The sequence below is a fragment of the Orussus abietinus genome, unplaced genomic scaffold, assembly GCF_000612105.2.
Source record: "Orussus abietinus isolate OABI.00-Male unplaced genomic scaffold, Oabi_2.0 scaffold40, whole genome shotgun sequence".
Lineage (NCBI taxonomy): Eukaryota > Metazoa > Arthropoda > Insecta > Hymenoptera > Orussidae > Orussus > Orussus abietinus.
The window spans coordinates 518,997-540,712 of NW_019394244.1; the positions used below are offsets into that span (position 1 = coordinate 518,997).

General features: G+C 44.1%; 1 protein-coding gene across 19 annotated transcripts in view; it reads left to right on the top strand.

Annotated features, from left to right (window-relative positions):
* LOC105704327 (calcium-activated potassium channel slowpoke) overlaps positions 1-21,716 on the top strand; it is a 66,395-nt gene that overhangs the window by 16,318 nt on the left and 28,361 nt on the right. For 10 of the 19 annotated variants that reach the window (XM_023432919.1, XM_023432960.1, XM_023432935.1 and 7 more), the window contains exons 6-8: positions 12,416-12,507; positions 17,356-17,466; positions 20,256-20,361. In XM_023432919.1, coding sequence (XP_023288687.1) covers positions 12,416-12,507; positions 17,356-17,466; positions 20,256-20,361 — 309 coding nt within the window. Of the gene's footprint in view, positions 1-2,977; positions 3,070-12,415; positions 12,508-17,355; positions 17,467-18,240; positions 18,347-20,255; positions 20,362-21,716 lie in introns of all 19 variants that reach the window. The other 9 variants (XM_023432953.1, XM_012433433.1, XM_012433430.1 and 6 more) reach the window with 3 other exon arrangements.

Genomic DNA, 21,716 nt, shown 5'->3' on the forward strand with positions numbered 1-21,716 from the left:
TCCCAATTAACGAATGATTACTGGGGAGAGTCCGCCACGGGGACCGATTAATCGATCGGTCCGCGTCTTATCACTGAAGAAAATGAAGAAAAAGGAAAATGATAATAGGTCGATATCTTGCGAGCAGGTACCCGATAAGGACGACCCTAGGATGTATGTCTATTCTGCACTCGTCCCCCTCTGTCTCTCTTTCTCTGATCGCATCGCGGATTCTTATCGACATTGGCCTCTCTCTGTGCCCTATGCCTTATCACTATACTTGCGGCCGCGCTTAGGACTTTTTATGAAAAAATTGCCGGTCCGTCTATAAACTTTGTAGGATTTTTTATCAATTCGCGGTCCCTCCTGAATTTCGTCCCGAAAGGATTCGCCGGGGCGCGGGTTCGAGCCTTATTTATTTTCCAATTATTTTTTAATTACCTCCCTTCCCTTTTTTTTTTTTCCATCGATATTAATCTGGATCCAAGTTTGCGAGACGACGGCAGGATGTTATCCAGACTATTTTTTTCTTTTTTTTTTCTTAGCCTATCTTTTCACCTCTATGGCGAGCTTCACTTTGTCCGCTTTTTGTCGAAAGGACGAAAGATCGCTTTCTTCGGTTTCATTCGTACGTACATACATGTACACGTACCAACATCCGCGTATAGGGGAGGATATAGTGTGCACTGGTATCGATATATCCAGGATATGTCGATAGTTGATGGGTAAACAATTTTAGTTGGGTCCATACGTCGCGTCTCTTTTTTCCCTCTTTCGAGCTGATAGGGTTCTTATCATTGTTTATTCTATTCTTATATATAATTTCATTCGTACATACATATATGTACACATAGCAACATCTGTATATAGGAGAGAATATAGGTATGTACAGTGACAATCATGAATGCCTCCCCTGCAGATGCGACATCGCCTGTGCAGATTGGGAGGGCATTGATGTCTCCCAGTGCACCACGTGTATTGATATATCCAGGATATATCGATGATTGATGGGTAAACAATTTTAGTTGGGTCGATAGGTCGCCTCTCTTTTTTCCCTATTTCGAGCCGAAAGGGTTCTTATCAGGCTTTGGATCGTTTTTTGATCGAGCTTTGATCGACCCCTTCGAGAAGCGTTGATCTTCGCCCGACGTGCCGGAAAATCCCAAGGGGGAAAGAGGCAGGCCACCCTGAGTGAAAATCGAATTTTCTACGGCAATTGAACCCGGGGCCCACTTTTCCGGATGGAATTCGGATCAAGATCTGGCACGAGGAAGGAAGAGGCCTGGAGCGAGCCAAGTCGAAAATGATCGCCGATAAACCGGCGATTTATGGCGGGGGGAAAAGGGGGGGTCCTCGAATTTCGGGGGACACCCCGGAAAAAGAGGGTCGAGCGGAGATCAACGCGATTCTCGGTTTTCCCGGTGGTAGATCACTCCTCTTCGATCTTTCGGCATCCATTAAGGCGATGGGAAAGTGGCTCGTTTATCAAACCTCTCTCCGAACTTGGTGCACCGAAACCTGACAATGTCGATATGGAAGCCATGAAGAAGGTCCTGAAACCCATAACATTTCAATTTAAACAATATTTCGTAGATGCTTTATTTATTTATTTATTTATTTTTTTTTTTTTTCTAAAAAATCTCATTTCATGAACTTCAAGACCTACCTTAGGACTTCTACGCTGTGAAGCTTGAAAAGAAATTTGTTTACATATGTTTTCGAAATTATTTCCTAAAAAATGAAATTTAGTGAGCTTCAAGATGTATTTTAGGGCCTCTAGGTTGTGAAGCTTGAAAAAATACAATTTGTTTACAGATGTTTTCGAAATTATTTCCTAAAAAATGAAATTTCATGAGCTTCAAGATCTACCTTAAGGCCTCTACGTTGTGAAGCTTGAAACGATTCGGTATCCCCAGTTTGAGGAAAAGTTTCATGAACAATTGACCTTTCGCATCCCCTTAACGATCCGTTTCCCCCGGAAGGGGGGTGGTGGTCGCGGGGAAAAATGGCGCCGAATTGGATCCTTTAATCGCATCCGAGTGAGAATTCCGCAATTACCGAGTGACGAAGACGACAGAATTTCCGCACCCTTGGCTTTGGCTTGTATGATTTCCCCAAGTGGCCATACTTTGTGACGATCAATCTGCGCAGATATATCTGGCATGAATCTCCTTTCTCTTCCCATTAGACGAGATATTGGTTTTAACCCCGCCGTTTAATGAATTAATTAAATTATTTTAATAAATCACTCGTGGCCACCCTTTCTCTCTCCCTCCCTTTTTGCTCTGTCTCTTCCTCGCTTTCACCTGCTCGTGTGTGAGACACCTTAACACGGCTACTAATTGTTCTCTTCCCTCCCCCATTGTCTTCCCTTAGAAATGACCGTAGGTCAGTGCCGTCCTAGGCATGGTGCCCCATGACACATCCGTAGTGATCAGGTAGAACGGCAATAAAATCAATCGCCATTAATCAGAGTCCGTCCTACCCTATCTTGGAAAACATGCCTCGTCCCTTAATCACTTTAATTATCGCCGACATCCTCGAGGTAATTACCCTCATGTACTACATATAGAAAGACGTATACATTTTATTCCCCCATAAATTACTATTTATATACATCTTAGCCTGTGTCACCCCCCAAGAAATGTGTGGGGGAGCGAATGTCGGCATTTTACATATATGCATATATACATAAAAAAAAATAATTACAACTATTAGAGGATGGAAGACGTCTTGAATTTTGTCTTTGGCGTTTCCGAGGTGAATTTCGGCCCGAAAGCTGGATTCCCTGACGATTGGCATTTTTCCCAAGAATAAAGGACACTTGCATCCGCGAATCCGGGGGAGGGGCAACCCCCCCCGAAGCGCCTCCACCTTTTGCTGATATCCCGAATCGGGACGCTCCACCGGATTAATCGCAAGCAGAGCAGAGTAGCTGAATAGCGGGTAGTTGCTCGGCATATTTCCCCCTTTCCTCAGTTATGATTTCTATTTCCAGGCAATTTTTGCTAGTAGCATACCAGAGATAATAGAGCTCGTAGGCAGTAGGTCCAAGTACAGCGGCGAGTACAAGCGGGAACACGGAAAGAGGTATTACAGTGCATATGTCTCTACGTCACCGTCACGTGTCTCTCTCTCTCTCTCCCTCCCTCGCTGGCTGCATCCGTCTGTCCTTGTCTCTCGGATTCTGATATCCAGGATTTTTCTGCGACTTTTTTTTCTTTTTTTTTTCTCGAGAGAGAGGAACGGATTAAGGCGGTCCCAAAGTGCCATCGGAGGTCTCGTTTATGAAACTCTCCTCCGTACTGGGTGTATTGAATTTCTTTTTTTTCGGTATTCCTTAGACATGTATTTGTATGATATCATGTATTTATGACGATAGGTTTGATTAGATTACAGGGTAATTGGCTCGGAGGAGTGTTTTGTAAAGGATCCTTAGGTCGCACTTTTGTGTCCCCTTAAGGTGAAGTGAAACACGCCATTTTGGTTATGGTCTGGGCCGAGTTAAAAAATCTTATCCAATTTCGATGTGTCAGGACAATTCTTAGATGTGTCAGTTTCGGACAGTTTGGTCTAACACCCTTAAAAAAAGTGGTTGTATTCGAATCAGCTGATTTGAAGGGGGTTTCACTTCACCTTAATGGTGAGAAATGCGAGTTAGAGTCCTGCGAGGGTCGGCTGTCGAAAGGATATCCTGTGCTGGGAAATATGGCAGAGGGTCCTTTCGGCGGGCGACGCACCTCAAAGAGATATCCTGGATAAAAAGGAGGCTTTGCAAACCCGAGGACTAATAAGCGGCTGTGCTTTTATTTTGCTGTCCTGCACGTGTCCTTCCTGGGCCCTCTCCCTTTCTCGATGTCCTCTTTAGACTTTCCACGTCGATAGGACGTCGCGATGTCCTGGACCTCTCTCGACCCCGGATAAAAAGGATAAAAAAAAAATAAAGCAAATTTAAGCGTCTTCCAAAATTTAATTAATTAATTTTTAATTATTGAATTTTATTCCACGAGATTGAAGATATCTTTATCTTCACCTTTTATGTATCTGGATTTGTTTTTTTTTTTTTTTTTCATTGCGTGGAGGTTGAATCGTTAGGAGGAAGTCCTTTTTATTCGGCGTCGTCCTGGGGGAGTCCTGCCAATTTAGTCTGCTTTTGTTTTCTTCCCTTTTCTCTCCTGCTTCCTTGTGTCGATTTTGGACCAGAGAAGATGGCGGAGGATTGGCGAGGACGCGAGGATTTTCCTAAATCGACTTTTCATCGAGTCCTTGGAGGGGAGTCGACGAAAAGTCGATTTAGGAAACTCGTGTCCTTCCTGCAGGACTTCCGGCATGCTCGAATTTCTTCCGACCGCGGGGAAAGGGAGGGATCGCAAGAGTTTTCCCCATTGTTCGTCTCGCCTTTGTCCGAAAGTGGTCGCAAACGTGACGATAAATCGTAGCGATAACGGCAGTCGTCGAAGGTCCTCGAAATAACTCCGATGACCGGTCGCTACGATTTATCGTCCGGTTTTTCCTACGTTCTTCGATTAACAGTTGACTGTCGTCTCTCGTCTCTTTGCCATCCCATTGTTTTCGCACAATCGACAATACCCTCCGTACACACGGCACACACTTGCACATACAAACGACACATTGTTGAGCGAGCGAGAGCACGTGACTAACGATCGTCAACGTCATCGTTGACGATTTTTAACGCGGGAGGACATTTTGGAATCCGCGGGAAGGGCGATTTGTCGGAGGTGGGTGCGAGTGGAACGATTAATCGTTGCGATTATTCTGGGCAGACCTGCCGTCGATTTATCGATTACTCGTTACCCTACGTGTCCACCTCGACGCGGTTATCATCTCTTATCCACGACTGCGATTTTGCGTCACCTTTAGCTCTTTGAACACGGAGCCGTTTCGACATACGGGCGAGATTCCTCTGACCGTGCAGGCGATATTGGACCGAACGTCGGGCGCCTCTAGGCGCTCTTAGCAGGCAAAAAGTTAAATACTATATTTCTTCGGTTAAATGGATCTTTATTTCCGCAGTGTAGAAGGAAAACCTCGGTTAAATCTCGATCCCGAGGTGTTTCTTCTTTATCGTATCCCATACAAGTCATCGATTAATCCTCCGAGCACGGAGCCATTTCGACATACGGGCGAAATTCCTCTGACCGGGCAGGCGATATTGGACCAAACGTCGGGCCCTTAGTAGCAAGAGGAAAATCCTTCACCGATCAACATTTATGGGGTGTCTCCTTTGAAAGTGGTGTTTGGGGCTATGGCTTGATCGGTTAGGACGGTACTTTTCCAATTTATAAACATACGTTATTTATAAACAATTATTCAACAAGCGAGGTCGATTTTGCTCCCCGAGTTTGGATCCGAATTTCGGGGTGGAATTTTTTCTCTCTTTTATTTCCCTCCCCCCTTTGTTTTTGTTTTTTTTTTTGCGCAATTGGCGACGTCAAATGACGGACTCGCGATTACCCTCGTCGAGGTTAGGGCACTGATCTTACGGCAACGGATGATTGTGGGTGTGTAGGCGGTGTTCGCCAGCTGGATCCCAGAGATCACGGAGCTCGCCGCGAACAGGTGCAAGTACGGTGGCCAGTACAAGCGCGAGCGTGGACGCAGGTACCCCATAAAAAACCACCAAAGTGGACCTCTAACCCCATGACAAATCCCATAATGCTAGATCCGAGACGGCCCCTGAGGTAGAAACGGTCGAGAGAGGGAAGACTCCGGATAGCGGGGAGATTTCAATTATTGAACAATTTTTTTTTCCCCTAATTAAAGTTACCATTTATCGCTAGGAATCGAAATTTTAAATTAATGATAAAAAAGTCGTGGTGGAAATAGTGTTAAATTTTTTTTATTCCAGTTTCCGCGGAAGGCTTTACGTTTCTCTGCATATATCATGTACGCCCGGATAATTGACTCGTGGAATTTTTCTTTAGGATTTGTTGTTAATTTATGGCCTCGTATTTCTTCTTTTTTTTACCTTGAGAGACTTTTGCAAAGGTGCGACGAGTTGCCTTGACGCGGCGATAAATCAAAGGGGCGGTTCTTGGATTTATTTGTCGCTTCGCAAGAGTTTAGCGTTGTTTTTCTTTTTTTATTTTTTTTTAATTTCTGTTTACGCCATTGTTGAGGTCGGATGTTTTGTCCGGGGTGGAATCGGCTTGGAATCCATTTCGAGGACCTATCGAAGAAGGCCATCCGATTCCTTCTCCGTTGATCTGCCATTCGGGTTTCGCGACTCGACATATATCGATTATGCTATCGACTGTGTAACCCACTTTTCCGGGGAGCGTTTAATTTCACATCGAGGATAATATCTAGAGTTATTGAGAATTTTCCTCTTTTTTTTTTTTAAACCGTGCAGAGAAACCTGGTCTCCCGCGGATGTGAAATATCCAGAAATCGAAAGGTGAAAATGTGAAAAGTCGAGAAGTCGAAAGGTGAAAATGTGAAAAGTCGAAAAGATGAAAATGTGAAAAGTCGAGAAGTCGAAAGGTGAAAATGTGAAAGATCGAAAGATGAATATTGAAATATCTCGTAATTCGCGTAGAACGGTGAAACTATCCGCAACTTCTCTCTTGTTAGCGCTAATCCCTTCACCCGAGGATCCTCATTTCATTAGAAAGAGATGGCACATGTCCTTATGGTTGACCATGGAAAATCCCACCCCCGCGTCGCTAATCGCCCGATTTGAGCCCTGCGCTGATTCACCGCTTATCGATCACTTTTCTAACCAATTAGCCGATTTTGATAATACGTGCTGGTATATGCTTGAAATTCTTTTTCGTTTTTTGGGACACCTTGGATAACATATATGTATATATAGATATATACATCTCTCTCTCAGCCTCTGTACCTCGTAGATATCCAGATTAACTACTTGCGTCTGTACATATATACATATATTTATATATACATACTCACATTTACGATCTCTTGTCTACACACGCAGTTCGATGTATGCGGTGAAATATCTCGCAAATCGTCGGGTCGATTTTTTAACAGGTGGGGAAGGAATTCTCGACATTTTCTACGGGGTGGTCTTGATTCGGATTTTTTTTTTAAACAATTTACGCGGATCCTGAAATTCTTTTCGATTTTCTTTTCCGGGTGGATTAAAGTGACATTTTATTCTCAGCGTTTTATCGAGTCTTGATATGTGGACTTTATTTATTTATTAATTTTTTTATACATATTTTATGTATATATGTGTATTTATTTATTTCGATGTCGCATCGACGGGTTATTTCGGTATGAAATTCTCGTTTTGGGGAAACGCTTTCGTTTCCGGATGAAATTTCGGGGTTTGGGATTAATCGACGTCTCTCTCTCGAGAGATACTTTTTTCGGCCGAATTCGGGGGAAATTCTGATCGGCCAGAAATTCTGATCCCGGCCAATCGGAATCGGCGATTAGGGGTGCAATCGATTCGCGGTTAGGGTGCTCTAATTCCAATTGGCGATCCATTTTCTCTCTCTCTCCTGAGGGAGGCTTCGATGCGTCCAATAGGCGTAAAAAATCCGGGAAAATCCTCTTCGCGTTAAGCCATTATCGAAATGACCAAGAAAAAATCACTAGACCATCTAAAATTGTCAAAATTGAAATTTTTCCCTCATTGTTGGATTTTTCTCCCTTCGTGTCGGAAGAGAAATTTCTTTCGCATTTCGTTCTTTACGCATTTTGGGAATCGCAGGGATATAAAATTATCGCCGATAAAAAAGAAAATATATATCGATAGGAAATCCCGGCTAAAATCGAGCCGACTCGACTCTCCGGAGGACTCGCCTCTCTCTCGCCTCGCGGACGCGCTCCGTCCTCGTTGCACCCACGGCCGGGCGTATAGCTCTCTCTCTTTCTCTCTCCCGCCGAGTCGTAGTCCACCACCGCATACATAGGAGCTTCGAGGGCCGTGCAGCAGCTACTCGCGCGGTAGTTGCCGACGAATTCCCTATGTAGCTACTACCAAAAATCGGAGAAAATTAAACCTAAACTGAGGAAAATATCGAGCCTCGGGAAAAGAAAAAATAAAAAAAATACATATATAAGGAAATAAATCATTCTTATTTTGTGAGATGTCAGGGGGTGGTTAGGAGGGCCCATGGGGATCTTCTACGAGGCTATGGGTCCACGTCGGCAACCATCGTCGGGCGGGCGTAAAAGACAAGTTTCTTGGCGGCATGCGTTAGTGTTCTGGCTAGCTGTAGATATAAATAATATATATTAAATCTCCTAGGAGAGGAGAGGAGAGGATATCCCTCGGTCGGGAGACCTAGTTTTTGATAGATAGTCGACATATATATTTCTCTATATATACATATATATTAATATTAATAAATATAGCCGCGGGATGCGCATAGTCCAGCAGTAGAGGGGTGCAGGCATAGGCACAGCGGCTGACAATTAGGGTAGCATTTTGCACGTATGATTACGCAATTAACACTGACGCTGCAAGCCCGAGAGCGCGAAGTGGCCTCGGGGACGTCGATCGAGCCGACAAATCGAGATCGATCACTCGATCGATCCATCCGATTCGATCTGAACGCGGAAAGAAAAAAAAAAAAGGAGAAGTTTCACCAAATCGAAGAATCGTTGCGCCTGAAAATGCCGAAATTTTTTGTATTGTGCGGTTTCTAAGGGGCTTTCGGGTGTTTCTACTCGTAGGGGAGGGTTTCCCGAGGTCTAGGGGATATAAATATGTATCGGGAAAAATCGTTAACGATCCCTTATCGATCACTGATCGTCGACGTCGCCGGGCCGCGAAGCGCTCGGTGGTTCCACTCTTCGCTGAGGCACTCAGTAGTACTTTAACCTAGAAAATTAGTCACATTGGTTATACTCTTACTTTCGAAGTATCTCTCTCCACGCATTATATATATATATATTATTGTACAACTCTCGTATATATTATCGAATAACGATTCTCAAGACACACGTCGACATATCCCACACCGCGGCCATGTTTCCACGACATGTCACGCTGACACGCTACACGCTCATCTTCAGGGAGAAAGCGACGAAAGAGAGAACACTATCGTAGACCGTACACTAGCCCATGTCCCAAGAAACACTTGGACTCTATGTGTGTGAACCATTTTTCTCTCTCTCTATTTTTTTTTCCGTTTTTTTTCCTATTTTCTTTTAAGGGGGTGCGAACGTGGCATCCGTCGGGGGTGCCGAATCGTCTCAGGCTTCATATTATAAATTCGGAGGCCGTAAATAAGGTCCCGACACCCTTAAAATTCAATGTGTAAAAAATTGGGGGGATTAATTAGACGGATTACTTTTTTTTTTTTCCGGAATTTTGAAGTTTCGTGGGTTTCGGGACCTTCCTTATGGCCTTCGTATTCATATTGTCAAGTTTGAGGCGACTCGGTGGAAACAGCTCGGTGAAATGTCTCATATACGTTTAATAAACATTCTTTGGTGTCACTTTCGTGTCGCCTTAACGTCGTTTACGGATTTCGTTGGCGCAGACGCACCGCTTCTCGAGGGCGCACCCCGAGGTCGGCGTGCGGCGTCTCTCTGAATTTTCTTCCACTCCTTCCTTCTACTTATATGCTTGGTTTTATTTTTTTTATCGAAGCTGGGAACCCTGGTTATCTATTAGAATTTTGTACGCCGGTCTGGTGAGATTTTTTCCAGGCCTTTTGAATTTTTTCCCCCTTTCGCGCGGAGCCATTTTGGAGAACGCCGCGCGCGGTCCTCGGTGCCCTCTCGACCGAGGTCGCTACGAACGTAGCGATAAATCGTAGCGAAATAATCCCTGCCGATAGGTTCTTAGGGATTTAATTTACCCCTGGGAGAGCTGGATTTAACTGCACTGGTTGCAGGTCGCTGCGATTTATCGTCGCAAGTAGAGCCACCTTTAGAGACTCGCGACCGGCCTGCTCTGCCTCGCGACCGGTCGGCATTTCTTTGTCCGTTTCTTGGCTACTATTTTTTTTTTTAATTATTTTTCTCTATTTTTCCTTCAAGGGGCAGCGACGCCGAGCAGTCCTGGTTAGAGTTTAGAGTGGCTAGAATTAATGGAATTAATATTCGAGCACGTTTTCGTGCGAGTAGAGGGTTCTTTCCTGGGCACCTTATCACGAGACTCGATTAGACATCGGACGATCGTCTCGATTTTAGGGGAAGACTAGCTTCCGGGATATTAATATTAGATTCCCGAGACACACATTCGACGTTGTTCGAAGCGATCGCGGTTTTAGTCGAGGCAGATTTTGGATTTTTCCCTTTTTTTCTCTTATTTTTTTAACGCCGTCGACGAGGGTGCGGACGAGCGACCAATCGTTGAGGAATTAAATTCCGACTCCTCCGATCGAACGGATCGAAAACCCATCTCTCGAATCCCTATACATTTTAGTTGGACATGTCTCGCAAACGTTTCGACACAGGAACACACCAAACGATCGGTTTTTCCCGTCTCTCGGGATTTTTCTTTATATTCGCCCGCGAATGCCTGTGTACGCGATCGAGAGAACCCGACCTTCGGCGATGTCTGACACCTGGTTTATCCTCCGCCCGCGGTTTAAGGAGACTTAAAAAATTTCATCTCTAATTCTAATTCAGGAAATTTCTTTTCTCTTTTTTTTTTGCCGACACTCACGAGGTCATTCTCACGCCAAGCCGCACGACGCGTCGTTCAGTCCGCCATTGTCGCGCGAGCGAGTGCGAGCATATGCGACTCCACTTTTTAATTTTTTCTCCCCCCCTTCCTTTCATCATTTGCGCCGAAAGGAGGGACAATTGCCAGGGAAGGTGGGGTAGGAAGGTAAAAAAAATACAATCGGGAGTTTAAAGGGTACATACACGGGGCAGTACATAGTAGTTCTACCAAGGGCACATATGAGAGCACTCGTGGACGCGCGGCGAGAAATTCAGATACAACTCGATGTTCGACCGCCCCAGAGAGGAGAGTACCGAAGGGAAGAAAGAGAAAGACCGCGGCGCGTCTCACCATGGATCTAAGAAAGAAAAAAAAAAAAGAAGAAAGGGCCATGAATTTAGGAGCAAAAGGACGGAGGGTGCACCGCTTCGCGGGGGGCGAGCGACGGCCATCTTGCCTGGATTTGCATTTCCCGGGCACTTAGACCGATATTCCTCGTTTGGATTGATATTATCCTCGAGGGGAATGTGTAATACATGTACCGAGATGGGTATTGATATACGTTAAATGGTCTTATTCTATGTATTAACCTATGGGACGCGTTTCGTACCCTCCGTTTCTTTGACTCTTGGACTCATGGAGAGGACCTTGAAAAGTAGACCTCTCGGCACGCGTAGTTGGTTTAGGCCTAGGTGTAGGTGTGTAAGACCTAGGTACATAGCTTACCCAACCCGCCCTTAAGATCTGGAATTATTCGTTCGAGTTTGGGCCGTGCCGCGCATAGACGGTACAGCACTGTCTTGTCGTGTCTCTATTCGCGGCCGCGATGCCCGGTAGCTACGCCAAACTACTTCTCCATGTCACATTTACGACCACCCTGAGACCTGGACACGGACGCCACCCCTTAATCCACGTTTTAATCCGCGGTTTAATCCACGGTTTACCTCCCACCCTCCCCCGCGAGACGCGCGATTTCCAATCGGAGGCCGCTAGGCGAAGCATCGATTTTTTTTTTTACAAAATCCTGGATTTCTTTCTTTTTTTTTTTATATGTTTGTATGGTACAAGGAAGTACAAATCATTCGGATCGAGACGCTTAAATCGGGATTTCGATCCTACGAGGTCTTGGTATTCGATCGTTGGAGCGAATCGAGAAATGCGCAGGATTTAGGGAGTCGGGAAATTCGCGAATTATGGATTTTTTAAAAATCTTGGATTAAAAAAAATAATAAATCATTCGGATCGAAACGGATGATTTTGATCGTGATATTCGATCCAACTAGATCAGCTCGATCTTCGGATAATCGGGTGAACCCTTTCGACGTATGCGCATTAAGGGAGTCGTCAAATTCCCGAATTATCGATTTTTTTTTAGAAAATCCTGGATTTTTTTTTTAACTGCAAATCATTCGGATCAAAGCGGACGCATTTAATCGTGATATTCGATCCAACGAGATCAGCTCGATCCTCGAATAATCGTTTGAACCCTTTCGACGGATGCGCATTAAGGGAGTCGTTAAATTCCCGAATTATCGATTTTTTTATAGAAAATCCTGGATTTTTTTTTTAACTACAAATCATTCATATGAAAACGGACGCTTTTAATCGTGATACTTAATCTGAGATCAGTTCGATCTTGGTACTCGATCCTCGAATAATCGTTTGAACCCTTTCGACGGATGCGCATTAAGGGAGTCGTTAAATTCCCGAATTCTAGCGGAATAGATTCGCGACCGATGACAGACCGACCGATCGCTCACCCGGCCGCCCTTTCAACTGTATTTATGCGAGTGTTGTATTCTGTTCTATCACGTGGTGTAGGCCATATTCGCCAGTTGTATCCCCGAGATAATTGACCTGATCGGCACGCGAAACAAGTATGGCGGCACTTTGAAGAACGAGCGAGGTCGCAGGTGAGACACAAACCACTAGTTTCCCCAGAGTTGTTCACTTTCCCGTTTTATATATATAAATATATCCCTCGGAGCCCTGTCAATCCCGTATTTGCGAAAGCAACCCGCACAACCCTTTTGGTTCTGCAAAAAAAAAGATATATATATGTTAGGGTGAAACACCGAAATCTGGAGAATGTCGACTTTCACCGGTGAAAGTTGACATTCTCCAATTTCGGTCATTCACGGTAACATATACATACAACCCCATGGACCCCCCATATCCATTCTTAGGAGTCTTACGATTAGCCATGCGCAAAGTTTGACGTTATCGACCGACCACGTGCAAGCTAATCCTCGAACCAAGTCTCAAAACCCCATACAACCCCCTACCGATGTGTAACCCCATGACCTGGCAACTGGTGTTAGCTTGTTTGTTCACCACTGATCGCACTTGGGATAAATACGGCTTCGGGAAGAGATTTTTATTTTTCCCTTATTTTTTTTTCCACCCCATGGTGCAGGGGAAAATTTTCAAATTTTCCCGCCGGTACGAGTTCGGCAGAAAGGGGAAAATCGATGGGGGTACTGGTTCAAAGGGGAGCATCATGTATATATATTTTTTTTTCTTGTCAAGACCCCATAGTCGGAAGACACTTTTCCACCCCCTTAAAGTTCCTCCCTCGAATTTAGGAATTTTTTCTTTATTTTTTTTTTAATTGTTTATGCCACCATTTTTTGACATTTGTGTGGGAGCTGTATTTCTCTCCGAGTGCACAGTGCACAGAGTCATTGCCCAGCATGTTCCCCTGCATATACCCGACATAATTGAATGCATCTCTCTCTATATATATACATATTATATATATACACATATATATGTATATGACCTAATGTTGTACCACCTCAGTGTAATAACCTTGGTGTTTTAGTATCAGTATTCGGTGAACGTTTGCGTGTCCGTACCTTGAACCTCCAATTGTAGGTGAAGAGCGGTGTATTTGTGCGTAGCTCAGGTCTGGTTAAAAAAAGAAAAAAAAAAGAAATCGTCGACGATCCGACGTGTGTTAGATAGGGAAGGGAACTCGTCCGAACGAGCTGTCGTGTTAGTGCAAATGTGGCTGTGACTTTTTTAAACAACTATCGATATAACACCGTGGCAGGAATCCGGAAAGGTCGGGGTCGATTCGCTTCCGGTTTCGATTTGAAGGGTTTCGATGTGTGGTTCCTTCATTTTCCTCTTTTTAGAATTTTCCTTTTCATTTTTCGTGTGGATATCTTAAATCGGCGTTCCGTATTNTTTTTATTTTTATTTATTTATTTTTTTTTTAAGGCTGAGGAAAGTAGACAATGAACGCTTGCATTTCAATAAAAGTAAACTTATGGAAAAATTATTTGGGGATCTCTCTTTTTTCTTTTTCCCAGTACCTCCGGTATTTCTGGGGTCTTTGAGTGGACTTTTCGAGGTCGAGGGTCACCCTCGAAATTGTCACCGGCAGCTGACTAAATTGTTGTCGAGCTGACTTTCTGACGAAATTAATTATTCCGAATTAATAATTCTCTCTTATTTTTTTTTATTTTCCATCCGGTTCCTTTGTCGTCGATAACGCTCGAGGTGAGCGATATCGAGGGAGTCTCTCTCTTTTTCTTTTTTTTTTAATTGTTTATGCCACCATTTTTTGACATTTGTGTGGGAGCTGTATTTCTCTCCGAGTGCACAGTGCACAGAGTCATTGCCCAGCATGTTCCCCTGCATATACCCGACATAATTGAATGCATCTCTCTCTATATATATACATATTATATATATACACATATATATGTATATGACCTAATGTTGTACCACCTCAGTGTAATAACCTTGGTGTTTTAGTATCAGTATTCGGTGAACGTTTGCGTGTCCGTACCTTGAACCTCCAATTGTAGGTGAAGAGCGGTGTATTTGTGCGTAGCTCAGGTCTGGTTAAAAAAAGAAAAAAAAAAGAAATCGTCGACGATCCGACGTGTGTTAGATAGGGAAGGGAACTCGTCCGAACGAGCTGTCGTGTTAGTGCAAATGTGGCTGTGACTTTTTTAAACAACTATCGATATAACACCGTGGCAGGAATCCGGAAAGGTCGGGGTCGATTCGCTTCCGGTTTCGATTTGAAGGGTTTCGATGTGTGGTTCCTTCATTTTCCTCTTTTTAGAATTTTCCTTTTCATTTTTCGTGTGGATATCTTAAATCGGCGTTCCGTATTCTTGCCACGATCTCGAGTTACACAGGAAATCGGATCGAGCCTATGAGCTTGGGAATTTATAGGCATACGCACACACACCACACACTTTTACACCCGCACCACCCTGCCCCGATTTAAGGTGGGTTCGGGCGGGACGATAGATCGGTGCGATTAATCGCTATGGTCCATGCAGGTTTCATCGAAAAGAGGCTCGGAATAATTGTACAAGGCGAGAGTGTGTGTGTGTTTTTTTTTGGAAATTTCTGGGTGGAATTTTTTAAGGCGGACACACACTGTGGACGGAATCGGGGTAAATGCATGGGTCATAGGTCGCTACGATATATCGTTGCGCGGGGGACCACCTTTCGTTCCAATTTCCACACTCGGTGGTGCACGTGACACTTTTTTTGACACTTCGGAGCACACTTCGCGTCACGACCATGTTTTGCGGTTTTCGGGATTTAAATGATTAATACACACATATGTACACAAACACACACACACATGGGTGCATTCAATGCGTGGGGTGATATTTCCTACCGAGGTTTTTTTTCTCCCTCGTTTTGGGAAAATTGAGCCTCTTTGTTTTACATTGTCTCGTAGAAAATGGAGGATTCCGCAAAAAGATGAGAAAAGAAAATAAGTGAAAACCGCACGACGGAGCGTCCTCTAGAGTGCGTATTTTCCGCTTTTCCGCGGCCGGATTTTCTTTCCCAGGTAATTAAAATCCAGAAAGACGATCGCCCGATCGAGATCCGGGGATTATTATTAATACAGAATAATCCCAAGATGGCGTCGGTAAAAAGAGCAGTCTTTCCGCACTTTTCGTCAATCCGTCCTTGAACTTGCGTTCTGTTGCGGGATTTCCCGCGAATGGACATCCATTGAGCGTTGAATGCACTTTTGATTTTCCAATCGAGTTCGATCAGCTGATCGACACCCACCCCTCCGCCACCCGGTCGATCGCGGAGTACTCCCAAGTACCGAGTACATACCAAGTACAGACACCTCGCGACATACCCGGTCCAACACACCGAGAATTCGTCGGTAGGGTTTTTCATTATCTCTTTTTATTCTTTCTCTCTCTCTTTCTCTCTTTCCATCGAGCGCGGAGCTCATGGTGGAGGCGGATCGACCCGTCGGCCGCCATTTTGGTGCACGCGTGTTTCTTTTCTTCTTTTCCTTTTTTTTTCCTCTCTTTTTTATTATCCCGGCCGCACGCGGGGGGTGTGCGGAAACCGCGATCGATCCGCTCGTTAAATTCACAATGAGCTCCGTCGCGTATAGTGTTTTTTTTTCTGCACTAGACACGGCATGGAATGACTATATAAATATATAGTAACTATTTTCCACCCCACCTCCCTCCACCCTGTTTCTCGCTTAGGCGTGCCGATTATCGTCACCACATAAATCATATCGATTATGTTTATTATATCCCTCCCTCGTCATTTTTTATTTGTTATCACTGCATCGTTACCTCTCCCCCTCTCCCCCCCTTCTGTCTCTGTTTTTTTTTCTCTCTCTTTACCACTCGCTGATACAAATACACACTCTCTCACACACACAGGCACACAGTAGTGCGTTATGAATAGCGTTGGGTATCTTATGCTTGTTCGTTTTTTGCAAGACACTTGTTCGCACTCGAGCCTGCACTCATGTACGGACCCTCGTGTTATCTATGTATAGAGACTGCGTCTACTTAGTGTTATCACTTGTACGTGTATATAAATAGGTGTCTAGTATTTACTTTAGTCGGCTAATACGACTCGCTCCATTCCTATCGGGTAAGTTTAGCCATTGATAATTAATCGCCTCTTATCGGTGATATAAGTTGCATCGCGAGTCGAGAAAAAAATTAAAAAAAAAAAAATTAAATCCATTTTCGAGGGAGGACTTCCGCCCTCGGGAGACTCGAGGACCCGCACCGGAAGTGAATTTTCCGGGGTGAAAAATCGGGGAAATTTTTTTATTCAGATTAAAAAAAAAAAAATTTCATCGAACCTGAGAAATATTTCCTTGATACGATGAACTTTTTTATTTTTATTTATTTATTTTTTTTTTAAGGCTGAGGAAAGTAGACAATGAACGCTTGCATTTCAATAAAAGTAAACTTATGGAAAAATTATTTGGGGATCTCTCTTTTTTCTTTTTCCCAGTACCTCCGGTATTTCTGGGGTCTTTGAGTGGACTTTTCGAGGTCGAGGGTCACCCTCGAAATTGTCACCGGCAGCTGACTAAATTGTTGTCGAGCTGACTTTCTGACGAAATTAATTATTCCGAATTAATAATTCTCTCTTATTTTTTTTTATTTTCCATCCGGTTCCTTTGTCGTCGATAACGCTCGAGGTGAGCGATATCGAGGGAGTCTCTCTCTTTTTCTCTCTTTCTCTCGCTCGGAGTCGCATAGCCGGCTTTTCGAGTTGGATAATATATTTATATATTGATATATAAATATATATTTATATATATATTCATATATATTGTCGTAGCTACTCGTTCTTAGTCGTGTGCCTCCTTTTCTTACATCCTTTTTTTGCGATGCGGTCTCGATTTCTCCCTTTATTTTCCCCCCCTTGTTTTTCTTTTCTTTTTTTTTCCCCCCTTTGTCCCGAAATGCCGGAAGGGTCTAACTTCTGATTTGTGTTGGCAGACACATTGTTGTGTGCGGCCACATCACCTACGAGTCCGTCTCCCACTTCCTCAAGGATTTCTTACACGAAGACCGCGAGGACGTCGACGTTGAGGTCGTCTTCTTGCATAGGTATGGACCTTCAATTAATCTCGAGTGGCGGGCTGGGAAATTGTTGGAATTTTCCGAGGCCTTCGGACGCCCCGAATTTTCCTATCGGGGGAAATCAGAGCTTTCGATTTTATTCCACGCTCCATTGCCAATATTAATTATGGATATGTTCCCACGGTACATTTGGTACATTCATGATTCATAATTTTCCGAGGGGTCCTTCACACAGGATTTTCATTCTGGAAATGAAGGGAAAATCCTTGGAAATCACCGAAAGGTTCTCAGAATTTTAAGATCGACCTTTTTTATCATATGAAATAAAAGGCACTTGTTGCCGAATTTCATTGCTTATCATAGGAAATAAAAAAGCAAGGTTCTTAAAGAAGAAAATCATTTTCACTGATTTCCAAGTGAATGGTCCCTCGGGATTTTCCCGATATTTCTTTCGAGGCGTCCCGAAGGGCGCAAAATGAAATCATGAAATCATGAAATAATCGAGGATTTAATTAATCCTCCGTAGAGTGATGCATATTTAACTAGGTTTCACATTTCCCCCCACATTGCAATTTAGCGTAAGGTGAGTAAAAAAAAAACCAGCGTAATGAGTAAGTCCACTGGAGGATCCATCACCAGGAGGTGGGACTTGGGACTTCCGTATCCACCTGTCCACGTGTCGTGGGAATCCCTCTAATGGGGTAAAAAGAGGCCGAAAAAAAAAAAGAAAAAAAAAAGAAAAGAAATCCCACGGGGATGTTAATTTCCTCCCCGATGTAAGGACTGGCCTCTGTTTTTCAGAAAAGAGCCGGACCTCGAGTTGGAGGGTCTCCTGAAGAGGCATTACACGACCGTGGAGTTTTTTCAGGGAACCATGATGAATGCCGTGGACCTGGAGCGCGTCAAGGTACCCCCCTCCACCCTAGGCCAAAATCGAAAATCGAAATTCAACCCCCCAAAGATACAATCCCAGTCCTTCGATATCGCGTCTCTTGATTTTACAGCCTGACAAGCCAGCAAAGTTGTCGCTCGGGTCCAATGGATCGGATCGATCGATCGGCCGAATCGATCTCCTCTCTTCCTCTTTCTCTCTCTGGCTGTTTAGCTCGTGCTCACATATATACATATACCGTATCTGTCGTTTCTATTTATTTCTAGCAAGCACATTTGCATATATCGCATATTCCTCGTGGGGTTGAGGGATTTTCCAGCGGTCGAAGAAATTTCGAAAATGTGAAAATGTGAAAATGTGAAAATGCGAAAATGTGAAAATGCGAAAATGTGAAAATGTGACATTTGAATATTTCTTTTCATTTCTTTTCTTCGAGAACATTGGGTAGAGGGGAAGGTATAAAATGACGGAATCGCTCGGAGAATCCCTCGCGTATATCTCCATTCGAGGAGTATGGCGAGTAACTATACAGCTGCGATTTCCATCGGACAAGCAGCATCCACGCTCGTTACTCTTCTCCAGAGCGGCTCGAAGCCAATGTTGCCTCTCGCCGAAGCGGCGCAGCTGCGATTCTAGCAGGGTCCTTGTCCCTCCTATCGATCTCGCCCCCTCCGGGGGGTGGTGGGTGGGTGGCGCGAGATGCCCCCGCGGCGTTTACGATTCGCCGTTTACTCCGCGGGTTTGTTCGCGGGTTTACCGACCGAAGGGCCACTCGGATCTACTCTCGATCCTGCGGGGGAAAATCGGGAAATGCGGCGGGAGGCAACCGCGAGAAGAACGTAGAAAAGCAACCGCCTGCGACTCTGCATGCTGTATGCTGTATTGAGCTATGGGACCGGATCAGCGTGCAGTAGACTGAGTTGTTGTTAGAGGCGACTCGAATTTCTCCTCGCTCGGTAGAAATGTCGAATATTTCGGGACACACTCGCGGAGGGAATGCAATGAAGGAATTGAAGTTTTGAGCTTCAGCCCCTTCGAACGCGGAGCCATTTCGACATATGGGCGAGATTCCTATGGCCGTGCAGGGGATATTCGACCTTACCTCGGAAAAGCCGAAGGGTTAAATAATGTATTTCTTCGGTCAAATGCACTTTTATTTTCCCAGTGCAGAAGGAAAATCTCAATTTCGAGGTGTTTCTTCTTTTTCACATCGCATACAAGTCATCGATTAACTCTTTGGACACGGAGCCATTTCGACATATGGGCGAAATTCCTCTGACCGTGCAGGGGATATTCGACCTAACGTCCTAACGCTCTTAGTAGCTGAAGGGATGTCAAAGTGACACCGAGGAGGTTCATGAAACTTTTCTTCGAACGGGGTGTGTCAAATTCTTTCCAACTTGATAATATAAATATAGAGGGTATAAGGAAGCTCCTGAAACTCCTGAAATTTCCATTTTTTAAAAATTTCTTATTAAAAAATGAGTAATTTCACGAGGGTCGGGACTATTTTTAAAGTCTCTACATTCACGATGTAAAGTTTGGAAGGACTCGATATACACTCAGTTCATAGAAAAGTTTCATGAACGCAAGGATGTAACACGTGGTTTTAGTAATTCTCACCGCATATTAACCCGGGGTTTCCGGGATTAATTATAAATATATTAATCGTCCCGAAATGTACGAATATACATATCTATTATGCGGATATATCTGCGTACTCGTTCTCCTATTTACATCTATACTTAATACATACTAGGACGTATATAGTCACGTTTGCTCACGATTCTACCGCGTTATACTCGATATCTACCTTCATATATCTACATTTATATTTATATATATATACTATTGTATGTCATTATCGAGTTGGATATGCAAAAAGCTCGTCACTGCGAGACTATATATGGTTTTGGACGATTAGGAAGCCACCCGACCTCGAGCTGGAGGGACTCTTCAAGAGGCACTTCACCACCGTGGAGTTCTTTCAGGGCACCATCATGAACCCCATCGATTTGCAGAGGGTCAAGGTGAGTCGAGACTGGCCGTGTAACACCTCGACAACGCACACTGACACACTGTGGAATCTCGTGACGACGGCCCTCTGTGTCATTTGCCCTTCCGTGCTAAGAAAAAAATTAAAAAAAAAATAAAATAATACAGCCGATGAAATGTCGAGAAAATGCAATCGACGGTACGGTTTTTTTTCTCGAGGGAATAATTGTCTCTTGCAATTATTTTATTTTATTTTTTTTTTTCCCGTCAATTAATTGTATTCTTTTTCTCAGCACCGGAATCTCGTATCCGGCGCGAGGCGCAGCTTCCATGACGCTTTTTTCTCGGCCCCTCTTTCTCTCTTTCTTTCTTCTCTCTCTTTACACATTTCTCAGACTCCTGAGCTATTGACTTGTCATGGTCGCGACTCTCGTCGAGATACCCCATGGGGCGATCCTTAGGGTGGACGATTCGGTCTCGAGACTGCCGAGAGTCGTTTTGCAATTTCTTGTTTCTTTACACTTTTAATTAATTTCTCGTCACGAGATATTTTCATGGGGATTGGGTGGTTCGGATTGGACACTGGAATTTTTTTTCTTCAGATTTTCCGTTTGGTTTAGCCATGAAAAATTTTTAATTCATTTTTTTTGCCGGATATGGGGTTTGTAGAGGTTCTTGGGGTGACATTCATTTTAGTTCCTTTTTTATTTCTATTCTCGGCAGTGCCGAAATTCGACGACCCCATAGGAGTCCCACCCCCCGACCTCCCACCCTCGCACTGTCGTGACCCCCCCCCCGGTGTATCCGGAAATGATTGTTGCCTGTGTGTTCTCTCTATCTAACCCCGTGTCTAGTCCTATGGACCCCCGTAAAGTTCGCTCAGTGTCGCCCCCCGTGTGACAATTGCGAGTCATGGGGTACACCCCCTTAAGGGGTGTCAAAGTGCCGTCAAAGAGGCGTTTATGAAATTTAGTCGAACTGCGGGTACCTGATCTTATGAAACTTTACACCGTGAACATGGGGGATGTGAGGGAGGTCCTGACCCCCATGAAATTTAAATTCATAAAAAATTCCCTTATATATGTTTTTGAAATTTTTATGTAAATATTGAAATTTCAGGACATTACATTAGGGATTTAATATTAATGTTATGAAATTTTATACACCCAGTGGAGAAGTCTCATGAACGGTGAAACTTTGACATCCCCATAAACCTAGGTAAACCCCATGACTTGTCTCCGATTTTCTCTCCATCGAGATTCGGGATGCCGAGGCGATCCCCATGATTTATCCTCCCCCTCGGGATTTACACCATGGTACAAACACGTACACACGAGAAAGAGAAAAAAGACCCCTTAAAAGGCTATGTTACTCCCATGGATAGACCCAT